The sequence below is a fragment of the Typopeltis vanoorti genome, chromosome 24 (assembly GCF_054136105.1).
Source record: "Typopeltis vanoorti isolate ZY-2024b chromosome 24, IOZ_Tvanoo_1.0, whole genome shotgun sequence".
In the NCBI taxonomy this organism is placed as follows: Eukaryota; Metazoa; Arthropoda; class Arachnida; order Uropygi; family Thelyphonidae; genus Typopeltis; species Typopeltis vanoorti.
Window position 1 is genome coordinate 73,793,271 of NC_143572.1, and position 14,834 is coordinate 73,808,104.

The 14,834-nt window shown below is 37.7% G+C and overlaps 1 protein-coding gene across 1 annotated transcript in view; it reads left to right on the plus strand.

Annotated features, from left to right (window-relative positions):
• Window positions 1–14,834, plus strand: part of LOC150093409 (uncharacterized) — a 245,584-nt gene that overhangs the window by 108,940 nt on the left and 121,810 nt on the right. The window contains exons 8-9 of the mRNA XM_090413816.1: window positions 737–812; window positions 10,108–10,219. Of these exons, the coding sequence (XP_090269942.1) occupies window positions 737–812; window positions 10,108–10,219 (188 nt within the window). The remainder of the gene's footprint in view (window positions 1–736; window positions 813–10,107; window positions 10,220–14,834) is intronic.

Genomic DNA, 14,834 nt, shown 5'->3' on the forward strand with positions numbered 1-14,834 from the left:
ATACATAATAGGATTAGTGAAATGCCTATGAAAATGAGTAATATTTTATGAATTGCAAAATTTCATTTATATAAGAAGGAATCTAACAGCAGCATAAAGAAGCATGCAGAGAGTGTGCTATGTAAGGTTGTAGAGCATACTTTCTCTTCAACCAACCAGGTTTTGGGTTTAAATTCCTCTGTGACATGGGGATTTGTGAGTTTTAAGTGATGGCCTCTGCTTGCTCAGTGTGAGACCACTACCCTATTATTAGGAGCCTGAAGTGACTTGAAAAAGTTCCTGTTTCTGGAATGGAGTTTTCGGATTATCTGGCCCTGCCCACTCACAACTTTCACTGGTGGGGATTCACATTTAAAAAAAAATAACCAGTGAAGAGATCATGTTTAAAGTAATGAATTAAAACTAGAAATTAATTTTAAAAACTGATAAGGGAGAATTAAACAACTATTGTCCATTCTGTCTTTGGTCCTCAATTTTGAAGTGTGTTTGGTAATCCATATTTTTTTCTAAAAAATGAAATGTCAAATTTCCTGTTATAAATTAAAGACAATCATTTCCTTGCAATAATTCGATACCTTTAAAAATTTGTTGTTAAAGTATTTTCACAGATGGCTCAATTAAAGTAACCAGTGGAAATATATGAAGTGCAATATCTTCATGTTATTGCTTATAATGTAAATTGGTTCATGTTGTTGGTGTTTTTCTTAAATAAATTTCTTGAATATTTACTTTTCAGGTATCTCTGAAAAAAAAAAAAACAGATAAAGGAAATTCCAGCAAAGATGTTGCATATTTTTTTAGCAAACAGGCAGGTGAGTTTTATTAGTAAAATAGCAAAAAAAAAAAAAAAAAAAAAAAAAAAAACCCCTTTATTTATTTGTTATTATTATTATCATCCTAAGATCCCATGAAGTTACAAACTCATCTAGCTCGCACCCTCCTAATACAGCTTCCATGGATGATCTCTTATCTCCCAATCTCCCACCATTTTATGAAAACCTCTTTAATGTTAATCCTATAATAATCCCTTACCAACTGGTATGTCTCTAATAATAAATTTAGTTTAATCCTTTGTCTCTATTGTGTCACCCCTCTTCCTCATATCCTCTACAAATTACATCGTCTCATCCTTTCTTCATATTCAACATTCCTGAGATCAGAAACCTATTTTGATCATTTACCTCTGACTCTCTCCAACATCTCTTCATCCTCTTAAAACCAGGTGACCAAATCTGTGCACAGTAGTCCATATGTGGCCTAATCAGAGCTTTATAGAAATGGAACTAGAATCTCCTTACATCTACAAATCAATGTCCTCCTCATCATTGCCAGAATTCATTGTGTTGACCTCACAATTTTGGCAATATGTTCTCTAAATTTTAGATTCTTATCTACCACACCCCAAGATCTCTTATTTCCTCCACCTCCAAAAACATATTTCCACCAAATTTTAAAACCTTACATTTTGCAACGTTGAACTAGTATTCTCACTCCTGTGCCTATTCACTCAGTCTATTCCAGTCTTCTTGTAAGGCCACAACATCTGCTCTATTCCTCATAGTTGTCTCAACTTTGCATCATCTGCAAAGAACTGTATAAACTCATTCAAATCTTCACCAATATCACTAACATACAGGTTAAACAGCAGTGGCCCTAAAACAAATCCCTGAGGCACACCACTAATGACATTCCTCTTCTTGGATATTGCTCCCCCGTACACAACTTGTTGATACCAATCAGACAGCCAAGTTCCTAAACAGTGCACTAGTCTAATATCCAACACCATCCACTGTAGTTTGACTATCAGCTTATCATGAGGTACTATCAAAATCCTTTGCAAAGTCTAAGCATTTTACTGTGTATCCTACCATAATCATTCTTTTTGTTGCTGGGTACATATTGAAAGAATTCCCTAGGATTTTTTTTTTTTTTTTGGCTTCATTAGCTAATTGCTGCTCATACTGAACTTTTGCTATCCTTACCAACTGAGTCTCCCTCCTTGCCTGTTCTTTGTATTCCTCGTGGCATTAATTAATACCACTCCTCTTATTTTTCTCTGTACTGCATGCTTAATCTCTTCATTCATGCATTTCACCCCACCTTATTTAACCTTCTGACCTTTGGAATACATTTAGACATTGCTTCTACTAGATAGTTCTTGAATATCACCTAAGCGGCATCGATTTCCTTTCTACCTAATTCCTCATTCCATGCTGCAGCTACTGCAAGCTGTCTCTTGAGCTTCTTATAATCACCAGCCTTGTAGTTCCACATATACCCTTTCCTCACGAAAGTCCTGACATGGTGACCACCCAGGTAATCGCTTCATGGTCACTCTCACCAACTGGAGGGCGATTTGATCCCTCATTTATAATAACATGCTCTGATGAAATGATCGAAACCATTTATGGAGACCAGAGCATGATGCAGTGGGGAAGCTTACCTAAATAATAAACAATACTGGAATAGCCCAAAGAATTCATAAATATAATAGTAATCAATACAATCCTCTTTTCCTCTATATCCCATCTATCCCAATGGCTTTAACAGGCCTTTGAGACCCACAACCTTCCAAGCATGCTTGGATTTCGTAACCGAAATACGAGGATAGAATGGTCACTCCTATGCCTCAAGGTATTCTTGGCTGTATCCCTGTGTGTTCACTGGGCTGCTTTGCCTGCTTGCGGGATGAAAAACACCAGATAAACTGGCGGAAAAAACCCTACTCTCCGCGCCCAAGACCGGCTAACTTGGCTATGGCTGAGGAAGATCATTCAGCTCCTCACATCTCCGACGGGAGTCGAACCTACGACACTCCTTCCCCAGGCATATGATTGCGAAGCGCAAAGCCACTAGGCTAACCGCGCGGCCTTTTCCTCCATATAGGAACATTTAATTGTTGAATACTTAAAGAAGAGGAACACCTTACCATCTTACAGCAAGAACTAAAACATATTAAACAGGACATCATAGGTTTAAGTGAAGTTCTCAGGCAGGATGAACATTTAATAAAACTAAGAAATGGAGACTACTTATATTATTATGGGAAAACTAAAGGACAATACAGAGTGGGATTTCTAATTAAGAAAACAATTACACAACTTATAGAAGAATTTAATTATACAGATGAACGAATAATAGAAATTACACTTAAAATAAACTCTAAACTTAAAATCAGGATCATCCAAATATATGCTCCCACTTCATCCTACACTGATGAAGAGATAGAAGCATTTTATGACTCACTGCAGCACACTTGAGATAAAAAAAGAAATAGCAATCAAAACTTTACTGTAGTAATGGGCGATTTTAACACCAAAGTAGGTCATCCCATTCACCAAATAGATACAATAGGACCATACATATATGGTACAAGCAGCAACTCAGGAATGGCTCTTACAGAATTCTCTATCAGTAATAAGCTTTATATTATGAATGCATTTTTTAAGAAAGCCCTCAAAAGAAAATGGACATGGAGAAGTCCAAATGGAAAAATAAAAAATGAAATAGATTATATACTGTGTAATAAAAAAAAATATATCAGAAAAGGAAGATACTCAGATTGAACTCACACTAATAGCCAAAACATCATAAAAAAATATCTATACAATGACAATCCCAGACAAGAAGAATCACACTCCCAGCACATTTCTACTGTAGTGATCCCTTTCATCAAGTCAATTTCTTATCAAATAGCAAGAATACTAAGAGCCTACAACATCAGAGTGGTCTTCAAACCAACCACCAGCATCAGACAAGTTTTAGGATCCCCAAAAGATAAGGTACCTTTCTACAAATATCCAGGAGTATATTACATTCCCTGCTCCTGTGGTCTTGCTTACATAGGACAAACTTCACGGAGTTTAGAAATCAGACAAAAAGAACATGTTGGTGATGTAAACCACAACAGAAGTATCTCTTCTGGTTTAGCACATCATTTCTGTACGTCTAACCACATGATAGAGTGGCGAAACAGCTCCATACCATATCTCGATGACGACTACAGACATCGTTTATTCAAGGAAGCCACAATAGTGTCAATAACCGGCGGAAACCTCAACAGAAATCAGGGTGTAATTCTGTTGAGGATAAGGTTTTTCCATTTCGTGGAAAAACCTTATCCTCTCTCTTAATCAAGCTGAACTACAGCTAGCCAGTAATCACATTACACGTTTACAACAAACACGTATGCATGATAATGAATAAGAACAATAAACCCTCTCTGTCATGCGAATGTGTACCCTTAGCTACTAGTTGGTTTACATTTTTTATGTTCCTTTCAATTTGCATTTACTAGTTTTTATGTCTTTTCATAAATGCCTTGAAAAAGCCAGACAGCTGGCAAAACTGGTAGGCTATAATATAAGTTTGTTTTTATGGTCAGCATTAAATAAAATTGTATTTTATTTAGTTTATACTGTGTAATAATAAAGAAATAGTTCAAGATACCTCAGTACTAAATCCAGTAAAAACTGGAAGTGACCACAGACTGGTCAGAGCCCAGATTAAAATAAACCCCAAATTGGAAAGAATAAAATGGCTAAACAACAAAAAATCAAGAAGTTTTGACTTAAAATCTATCGAAAACAAGAAGGATTATGAAGAAAAACTCAATCAAAAACTGGACTTAATAAATATATTTGAAGAAGACATAAATAAAATAAACAAAAATCTAACAGAAGTAATAATCTCAGCAGCCAATGAATTCAAAAGCAATAAACAACGAAAAGAACATAAGCTTTCAGAGGAAATCTTATAACTACTAAAAAAGAGACGAAATATGAAACAACACAAAAACTTAATTTCTAAGATAAAATATGCAGAACTATGCAAAACAATAAGGAAAAAGATGAAAAATGAAATAAGATCTTATAACACTAAAAAATATAAAAGAAACAATTGAAAACAATAATAATAATATGAAAATACTAAGAAAACATTTATCAGTTGGCAAAAGTCAAATAACTGCAATAAAAGGTAAGAATGGAACTACAATAAGGAACCAAGAACAAATCCTAAGCAGGCTAGAAGAATTTTATAAAGAACTCTATAGTGATCCTTCAATAGATAAATCAAATATAAATAACTCTTCTCCATCACATATGGAATACATCCCCCCCCCATTCACTTCAGATAAAATAAAACAAGCATTAAAATAAATGAAAAATGGAAAATGTCCTGGTGAAGACCTAATTCACATAGAATTAATTAAATGGGTAGGAAACAATATAATTCACCATGTCACAAACTTACTAAATCTATGCTTAGAAGAGGGGAAGATACCAGAAAATTGAAAAAAATGCTACTCTAATTAAGATGAAAAGCCAAACGGCTATATTTTCTGGCGAAGTTAATTAAATTAAGGGGATAAAAATCCCTTATTATTTTACAGCCAGTATGCGAAATTGCATACTGGCTGTAAAATAATAAGGGATTTTTATCCCCTTAATTTAAAATGCTACTCTGATAACTGTTATTTAAAAAAGGGGACAAAGAAGAAGTAAAGAACTATAGACCAATTGGTATTCTCTCTAATCTGTACAAAATTCTCCCAAAAGTAATAATAAACAGGTTAACACCTCTTCTTGATTCAAATCAACCAGTAGAACAAGCAGGATTCCATAAAGGCTTTAACACAATTGATCATATTCATGCAGTAAAACAAATAATAGAAAAAGCAGAAGAAAACCAATTGCCTCTCTGTTTAGCCTTCATTGATTATGAAAAAGCATTTGATTCCATCAAAACTAATGCAATAATCACAGCACTCCAGAATCAGGGAGTTCCTGGAGAATATATGGACCTCCTCCATTCAGTATACCTCACTGCAACAATCCAACTTCACACGAGTAGCAATAAAATATCAATTGAAAAAGGTGTCCGACAAGGAGACTCGCTATCACCCAAAATCTTTTCAGCAGTCCTTCAAGAAATATTTAATAATATAAACTGGACAAACCTTGGTATAAAAATTAATAACAGAAACTTAACACACTCAAGATATGCAGATGATATCATAATTTTTGTAAACACTCCAGAAGACCTTAATATAATGATAGAAGACCTATATCATGAAAGCAGAAAAGCCGGTCTAAAGATAAACAGAGAAAAAACTAAAATCATGTTTAATCGTTTTGTAACACCAAAAAACATAATAATCGAAAACAATTTCTTGGAAAGAGTCTCTTCATATATATACTTAGGTCATCTCATTGATCTAAACTGTGGAATCCAAAAGGAAATAAATAGGAGAGATCAACTTTCCTGGAGTGCATTTGGAAAATTGAAAAACATTTTTCAAAACAATGATGTCCCACTGATTAAAAAGGAAGACATTTAACCAGTGTGTACTTCCAGTCATCTCATATGGTTGTGAAACTTAGTCACTAACAAAAGCACTGGCAAATAAAGTAACAAAAACTCAAAGAAAAATGGAGAGGTTGATGCTAGGCATCATGTTAAAAGATAAGAAGCGGAACACCTGGATAAGAAACAGACTCGTATCGCTGACATCATTCCTCACCACAAGCGACTAAAATGGAAATGGGCCGGACATCTATCCAGAAGAGAAGATGAGCGATGGATCACCATACTAACGAACTGGATTCCAAAAGAAGGGAAACGAGGTCGAGGACATCCTAAAAGAAGGTGGAGTGATGAATTGTCAAATTTTGTTGGGGAAAATTGGTCAACCATTGCCAAGAACAGAGAAAGGTGGAAAGAACTGGAGGAGGCCTTCGTTCAGCAGTGGACAAAAAATGGCTGAAAAGAAGAAGAAGATGAAATGATCAAATCCAAGGCCCTCAATCCTCGTTTGCCCTCTATTACATACTGCCTGAGGTAGTTGTCCCTCAAAAAAACTCAAGGAACTCATTTTCTTTACTTCTGGTTGCTATCTTGTCATCCCAAACTATATTACCGTAATTAAAATCACCCATAATGATCACCCTTTTCCCATTTGCTTATACATTTCCTGGTCACTACCTTCTACATTACCAGGTCTATAACAACATCCATTGAAGTATTTCATTCTGTTCACCTATCTTGCACCTTTTTTTTACCTCAAAACCACTACTAGTGGTTTTGAGGTAAAAAAAAACCACACTAATATCCCCCCCTTCCCCTTGGACATAACTCTTTTACTATCATCAATAGTACCCATGTCCCTTTTCACTCTTTATATCTTCACAAAATACATCATACCCTTCCATTCCTATCAGGATGTCATCGTCATCCAACCATGGCTTTCTTATGCCAGAAGTATATTTGGATGAACAAACTCCATCAATGCAACTATTTCATTTCTCTTGTTTTGATACTTCTAGCATTAATATACAAACATAACAGTTCGTTTCGGTATCTATAACAAGTTTCACTGATACCACTTATTAGATGTGACTTCTCCATACTTTCCTCGATCCATTTCTTTTTCTCTTTACTCATCCCGGAACCTTCTTCAAATCCAACTGTTTTGCCTACATCCCCTTCCCTTTTTGTCTACACATGCTTTCACATCCTCTTGGAGCATCTACCTTTCTCACACTGTGTTCCCCTCTCCATCCTGAGTCTTCCTGTTTCCCTAGGTCTTTCATTACCTTTTTCATTCCAACATCATCTGTATCCTTCCTCTTAGCACACTTGTTCTATCATTCATGTCATTCAGTTCTGTCAACCATCACTCTTATACAGTTGAATTCTTCCTTCAATCATACTCATTCTGCATATTAATAAACTGCACTCCTTCCTCTTCACACATTTCTGCCAATATATCATACATAATTCTTGCTCTCTTCCTCATCTTATACCTGGGCAACACACTGACTACCTTTCCTCTCACACTATTATCTTTTCAACAACCCCTTAATGTCCAATCTTACATTCTTCTTTTCCCATTGAAGTCATTTGTCCCTATTACCCTTAACAATTCCTTTGCTCACTATGCCTCAACTACTCCATTAATTTTATCTCACAGAACAGAAATTGTGCAACTTCTTGTTTACAACACCTCTAATAATCAAATCACCATACAATGCCACTCGCAGTTCTTTTGTTACCTATTTCATTCCAACATCATCTGTTTTCATCTTCTTCACTCTTCCATATATATCTTCAATTCGCTTCAGTTTATTTTGCATTTGCCTCCTCTCTTGCCTTATCATCACCAAAGGTCGATTGGTGGAGCCTCTGCTACTAATGTCTCACGCAAAAAGTTAAGCAAGTTCGAGCGCGGTTAGTAGATTGTTCCCCTTTGAAGGAGAACAATTGTTCGATGCTGTTGGCACACTTTCCCTCGATGAGTCTTTGGACTCCCTGGAGGTGTCAGATGATAATAATAATAATAATAAATCTCAGCTTTCAAATCTTGCATTTTTTTTTACTATCATTTGCACTTACTATTTTATTGCACATGCTTTTCATCATCAACCCTACTTGCTATTTTGCCGTTAATGGCACTCTGTTTTCAATGTCATTATTGCCCACTTTATCTTTACACTCTGTTTTTTCAACTTCATTACTGCTTGCTTTATCGTCAATTGACCTTTTTTTTTCTCGCTGTCACTTCCACATATGCTCTCTGAACATTTGCACAATCTTTAACTGCCATGTCAGTTATGACGCCATGTTCCCTACTCATATTTAAATTCATAAAGCAAGCCTTATGGTCCATCAGAATATTGCATTTCCTTACATACCCTCACTCATTCTTTTCTATAATTCAGCCTTTCTACATAAATATCCAATATCTTCCTATGCAATGTATGCAGGAATCCTCTTGGTTACCTCATCACCTTTGCTATATGTTCCCTGAATTCAGGTTTCTGTCAATACCCCCCCCCCCCAAGATCATTTGCCTCCCCCACTTCCTCCAGTACAGTTCCTCCAAGAGAGTATGCAGCCTCCCATATGTATCCCAAACTTCAAGCATTTACATTTAGCTGAATTAAACTGATCCTCATTCATTTTCCCATCTATCCAGTATATTTAAATCCTATTGCAGAGCTACCACATCTGCACTATTACGAATAACCCTTCCCAGCTTCACATCATCTGCAAACAACTGAATATCCCCTTGCATTCCATTGATATGATGATCATCAACCTGTTTTCCACCCACTACAGTGAAGGCCTCTCCCGTTATGGGACGGTTGCATCTGCTTCTCCCATGGTGACCCAGTCCATCTTGGGAGAGTGTATATATACTTGGATGAATGAATGTATGATAATATTGGGATGTTTCATTGACTACATAACTCGATGAAAATTTATAAATCACACTCTGTGTGAATTATTTTAGCTTTTACAAATTAAAGATACAAAGAAATTATATACTTTGTTTAATTCTTTATCCAAGTGTAAGCAAACAAGTTTGCACCTGAACTATTTTCAGGACTGGGGCAACTCATAAAAAAAGCTAATGACTTCACATCACTTGCCTTAATATCCCATAATGCAAAGTTCATTGCCTTAATATCCCATAATTCAAAGCTCATCTCCTTGCAGACATGTATAATGCTATGCATTATGGGAAGGGTCACTATCCAGACCAGTTTTGACTTTTGTTGATTATCAGTGGAAGCCAGACCCAGAAGTGAAAACTAAGGTTGAAGTAATGCAGAAGTCATATTTTCATATATGAGTAGCCAACTTGTTTGCTTACACTTGGATAAAGGATTAAACCAAGTATATAATTTCTTGGAATCTTTAATTTATAGTATAACCAAATGGAAAAACTTCCATCAACTTTCTTTAATCCAGAGTAATTTAATAATAAGGTGAGACACCTTTTGGCTACTCGTATATGAAAATATGACTTCTGCATTACTTCAACCTTGCACGCACATGTATGCTATGATTTCTCAGTTATCTGACCTTTAAATGAACAACATATCTTCAATTAACTGACCTTAGAATGGGTTAGTGTTTGACTAACTTCTGGTACAGCACTATGTATCAGTAAATTGCTCTCCTGATGTAGTTGGATAATTGAGAGATTACTGTCATTTTTTATTATTTAAATTAAATTAATTCATTATTATTATTTGGTAAAATGGAGATACTACTATTTTTTTTAATAAATAGAATATTAAAAGAAGCTATTCGTTTCAGAAAAAGGGATATTGAAAAAATCCAGCAAAACTGACCCACTGTCATCTTTGTTAGAACACAACAAATCAAAAGATAGCTCAGTCAAAATCCAAGAAGCATTACCTGAACAGAGGTATTTTGTTTTATTTTTCAATTCCTTCCAATTTTGATTTTCTCATTTACATTTCTTTAAAGAAATAAAAATGCATTCATTGCATGATTTTGAATCTACCTATAGATTTTTTTTTTATTTTTAAGTTCATTGCTGGAATTTGTTAATCAGATATTTCATGTACAGTGAAGTCTGGATAAGTGCATCTATTAGGCAAGAGAGATACAAGGAAAGAATGCATAAAAATTGGTCAGGGATTGTTTCAGAAAAGCAGTATCAGACTTTGCATACCTATAGTCAGGAGAATAAACCAAGTGGGCATTAAATGGATCAGTAGGGATATAAAGCAAGAGGTGTAAAAAAAAAGAAAACATTGCTAAGGATATATATATATATATATAGACAGAGATGATCAGCACACTCATGAACTGTACAAAATTCAAGCAAGGAGGATAACCAGTATTGTAAGCAAGGCCAAATTTGATTATGAGAGAAAATTAGCAAGCAGGCCAAAGTAAATCAAAAGAGTTTTTTTGTTATATATAGTAAGTAAGAGGAAGAATTACTGTGGAGGGATGATTTTAAGCAATGGTGATGGTAGAAGAGTAACAGAAGCAAAAGAAATAGTTGAATTGGTGAGTGATCACTTTGTTAGAATACATATGTGACAGAGTCTGCTTTTGGAATTGAGATAGATGAACTGGAGGTGCTCAGCATATTGAAAAATATGCTGAGCACCTCTAGTGTGAATACAGCAGTGAGAATGGATGGCATGTTAGCCCATGTGCTATGTTAATGTGCAAGAGAATTGGCATTCCACTGATCCAAGTCTCAGTTCTGACAAGATTCCAAGGGAGTGAAAAGAGGGTAATATAGTTCCATTGTATAAAGGTTTGCTCAGGGGCTCAATTTATTGAGTACGGGCATGGCAAACCCGAGGTACCTGATGCTGGACCATTCCTTACCTCATGTAATATACATCTGTTATATTATCTGTAGACTGGTCTCTCCTCTTCCTTCCTTGCTTCGTTCTTTCTTCTCTTCTTGCTCCTCTCCCGAGTGCTATTAGAGTATTCGAGGGCTAGGGGTGAATCTTTCCTATTTTGCTGTGTTATTTCGTTTTATCCAAACAGGGTAGTGCTAACAGGGCATTACCAAACACTGTAACATGGTCAGGTCATCAAACAATGGTCATACTGCATCATCCATCTCGCGGGTTACCAAGGAACGTGTTCGGATTTTAGGCAGAGGGACCTGTTTGAAAAATATGTTACAGTCTCCCTTAGACACAACTCTTCAGCACTCTGCTAGAGGGCACTCCATCAATGGGCCTGCTACCTGTTTGGGGTGGTGTTTAGGGTCAGCGGAAAGAAATGGTTCTGCAAAAGGATGGAAATGGCAACGACAACGGCACCAGACTATGGCTTTAGGCAACTGGAACATCTTCTCTCTGACAGGGAAGGAGAAGGAACTGGTCGAGGAAGTCAAGCACTACCAACTAGATTTAGTCGGGCTTTCTTCGAACCAAGAGGAGAGGCTCTGGAACTATCGACCTGGATGAGGGTTGGAAGCTCTACTACTCTGGTGTGAGCCTGACAATGTCTGCTCAAGTGGGTCTGGGGATACTCAAAAGCCCTCGGCTGTCAGACTGTGTTGCTGAGTGGATCCCATTGGGGGGATGGGTATGTGTGTTAAGGCACCAGATGAAAAACCACGACTTGGTTGTGGTTTTTCATCTGCCCCTCTCTTCGTGTGAAGAGAGGGGCAGAACTGTCAACTGACCACCACCTTGTTGTCTGCACTCTATGGCTTCAGAAACCAGATGCTACCATCAATGCTGGTAGGCCTAAGCAGCTATACCGCGTGAAATGAGAGGCATTGGAAAATGAGGCTGTGAGGAAGAATTTTACAAATGATATTTCCTCCAGGTTCAAAGAGATTCCCAAGCATACTGTAGATGTTGAGGAGGAGTGGGAGCTGTTCAGAACTGCTGTCACTGCCTCTGCACTCTCATGCTGTGGCAGAAAGCAGATCGGCGTGGCGACGGGCAGTAAGAAAAGGACACCTTGGTGGAACCAGAGGTCCAAAAAGCTGTCTGGGTAAAAAAGGAAGCCTACCTAACATGGCTTAGGGTCAGGTCACCTGAGATGCATTTCCAGTATACTGATGCACGAAAAGCTGCTGCTGAGGCAGTAATGACAGCAAAGCAGAAAGCTTGGGAATCCTTGGGAGAAAGATTAGACTCATCCTATGCAAATGCAAACAAAGTATTCTGGCAGACCATCAGCTGCCTTCGGGGAAGGAAATCGTGCACAGCAAGGGCATTTAAGGCCTCTGATGGTGCATTTTTAACAACCGAGAAGGATATCCTCCACAGATGGAGGGAATACTTTGAGAGCCTTCTTAACCCAGGTGGCCGAGCAGTTGTGGACATCCAAGAGGTGCAGATCGGGGCAATGACTAGTCTCACAGCAGAAGAGGTTCATTTAGCAATAAAATTGCTAAAATCGATCAAGGCTGCTGTTGATGATGAAATTCTGCCCGAAATGCTAAAAGCCTTAAATTGAGACAGTGTTCTTTGGTGACTCGAGTGTGTCAGGCTGCTTGGATATCTGGGCGAGCACCAAAGCAATGGCAGACAGGCATAATAATACCAGTCTTCAAGAAGGGAGACCAGAGAGATTGCAGCAACTATCGTGGCATCTCTCTATCTGCCCAGCCTGCCTGGGAAAGTATATGCTAGGTGCTTGGAAAGAGGGTGCAGGAGCATAGTTGAGTCAAAGTTACAGGAAGAACAATGTGGCTTTCGTCCTAGTAGAAGCACAACTGACCAAATCTTCACTTTAAGGCAAGTCTTCGAGAAATCTTGGGAATATGCCAAGAATGTCTACACATGTTTTGTGGACTTGGAGAAGGCATATGACTGGGTTCCTCGGGATAAGCTTTGGCAAGTAGTACAGGAGTACAGAGTGGATGGCCAACTATTAGATGCCATCAAGTCTCTGTGTGAATGCCCGGAGTTTTGTGTCAGGGTAAACAGCACAAAGTCTGAACCTTTCACAGTCTCCATTGGCCTCTGCCAAGGGTGTGTTCTGTCACCCCTCCTTTTCATAATATTTATGGACTGGATTGATAGGCACAGCCGAGGCAGTGAGTGTGTCAGAATTGGAAGATGTAGCATTGGACATCTGCTTTTTGCAGATGACGTAGTTCTGCTTAGCTCTTTCACAGATGACCTTCAGCAGCCCCTGGATAGGTTTGTAGCTGTTTGTGCAGAAGCTGGAATGAAGATCAGTGTGGCCAAAACTGAAACATTTGTGGTCTCAAGACAACCATCCCAGTGCACTCTACATGTGAGTGGAGTCCCACTGAGGCAGGTGGAGAAGTTTAAATACCTTGGGTCCATATTCACGAGTGATGGAAAGTGGGACGTAGAGCTAGATACTCGGATTGGCTCAGCAAATGCAATATTGCAGGAGCTTGGCCATTCGGTAGTATTGAAGCAGGAGTTAAGCCAGAAGGCAAAGCTGGCTGTCTTCAATACAGTCTATGTCCCCATCCTCACCTATGGTCATGAGAGTTGGGTAATGAATGAAAGAATGCGGACACGAATCCAAACGGCTGAAATGAGGTTCCTTCGAGGGGTTGCAGGGCTGACAAAACTCGACAGAGTCAGAAGCTCTGTAATTCGGGAAACCCTCAATACTCAACCTTTGCTTCTCTGTGTTGAGAGATCACAGTTACATTGGTATGGTCACCTGGTCAGAATGCCACAAGAGAGGCTCCCTCAGCAGGCCCTCTTTACCAAGCCAAAGGATGGGAGGCCAAGGACTCGCTGGATAGATTATATCCAAAACCTTGGGTGGACACGTTTGGGAGTCCCACCAGAACACCTGAGCTTCGTGGTGGAGGATCGTGACCATTGGAAGTTCCTCTTGCAGCTGCTGCCCCCACAACCCAATTAGGAAAGGTGGGCCTTGAAGATGTATGTATGTATATAAAGGTGGCTCCAAGATAGAAGTGACAAATTACAGACAAATTAATATCTCAGGAATAGTGGTTGAAGTATTGGAAACGTTAAAGGTAAAATCCAGCAGTGGGTGATTGGGGATACAATATTTTATGGTGAGAGTGTATATGTTACCGGCAAAGTATGAAAAGCAGGCATTCTATAGAATGTGTGGCGTTTTTAGGCAAAGTATGAAACGTCTGTTTTCTTTTTATTTTTTTACCTTATTTCCCTAGGAATTGTATAGAATACCTAGGCATTATATAGAATGACAAATGCTGTTTCGGCAAAGTATGAAAAAGGCTTTTATTGAAAAGAATTACAAAATTACAGATAAAGGCTTTTATAGAAAAAAGGTAACATTTACAAAATTATAAAATTACGTTACTGGCAAAGAATTACAAAATTACGGATAAAGATGCATTTTATTGTAAAAAATGTAACAATTATAAAATTACAGATTTTGAACTATTACAAATTACAAAAAACAGAAACCAGTGCTGAACTACTTGTTGCTACAAGGTCAGAATGGAATGGCATTTTGAATTGCACTTAATTGCCTTTTTCATACAAAAGCACTTCAAATTTCGATACTTGGTCTTGCAATTACACTTCACGAATTCCTGG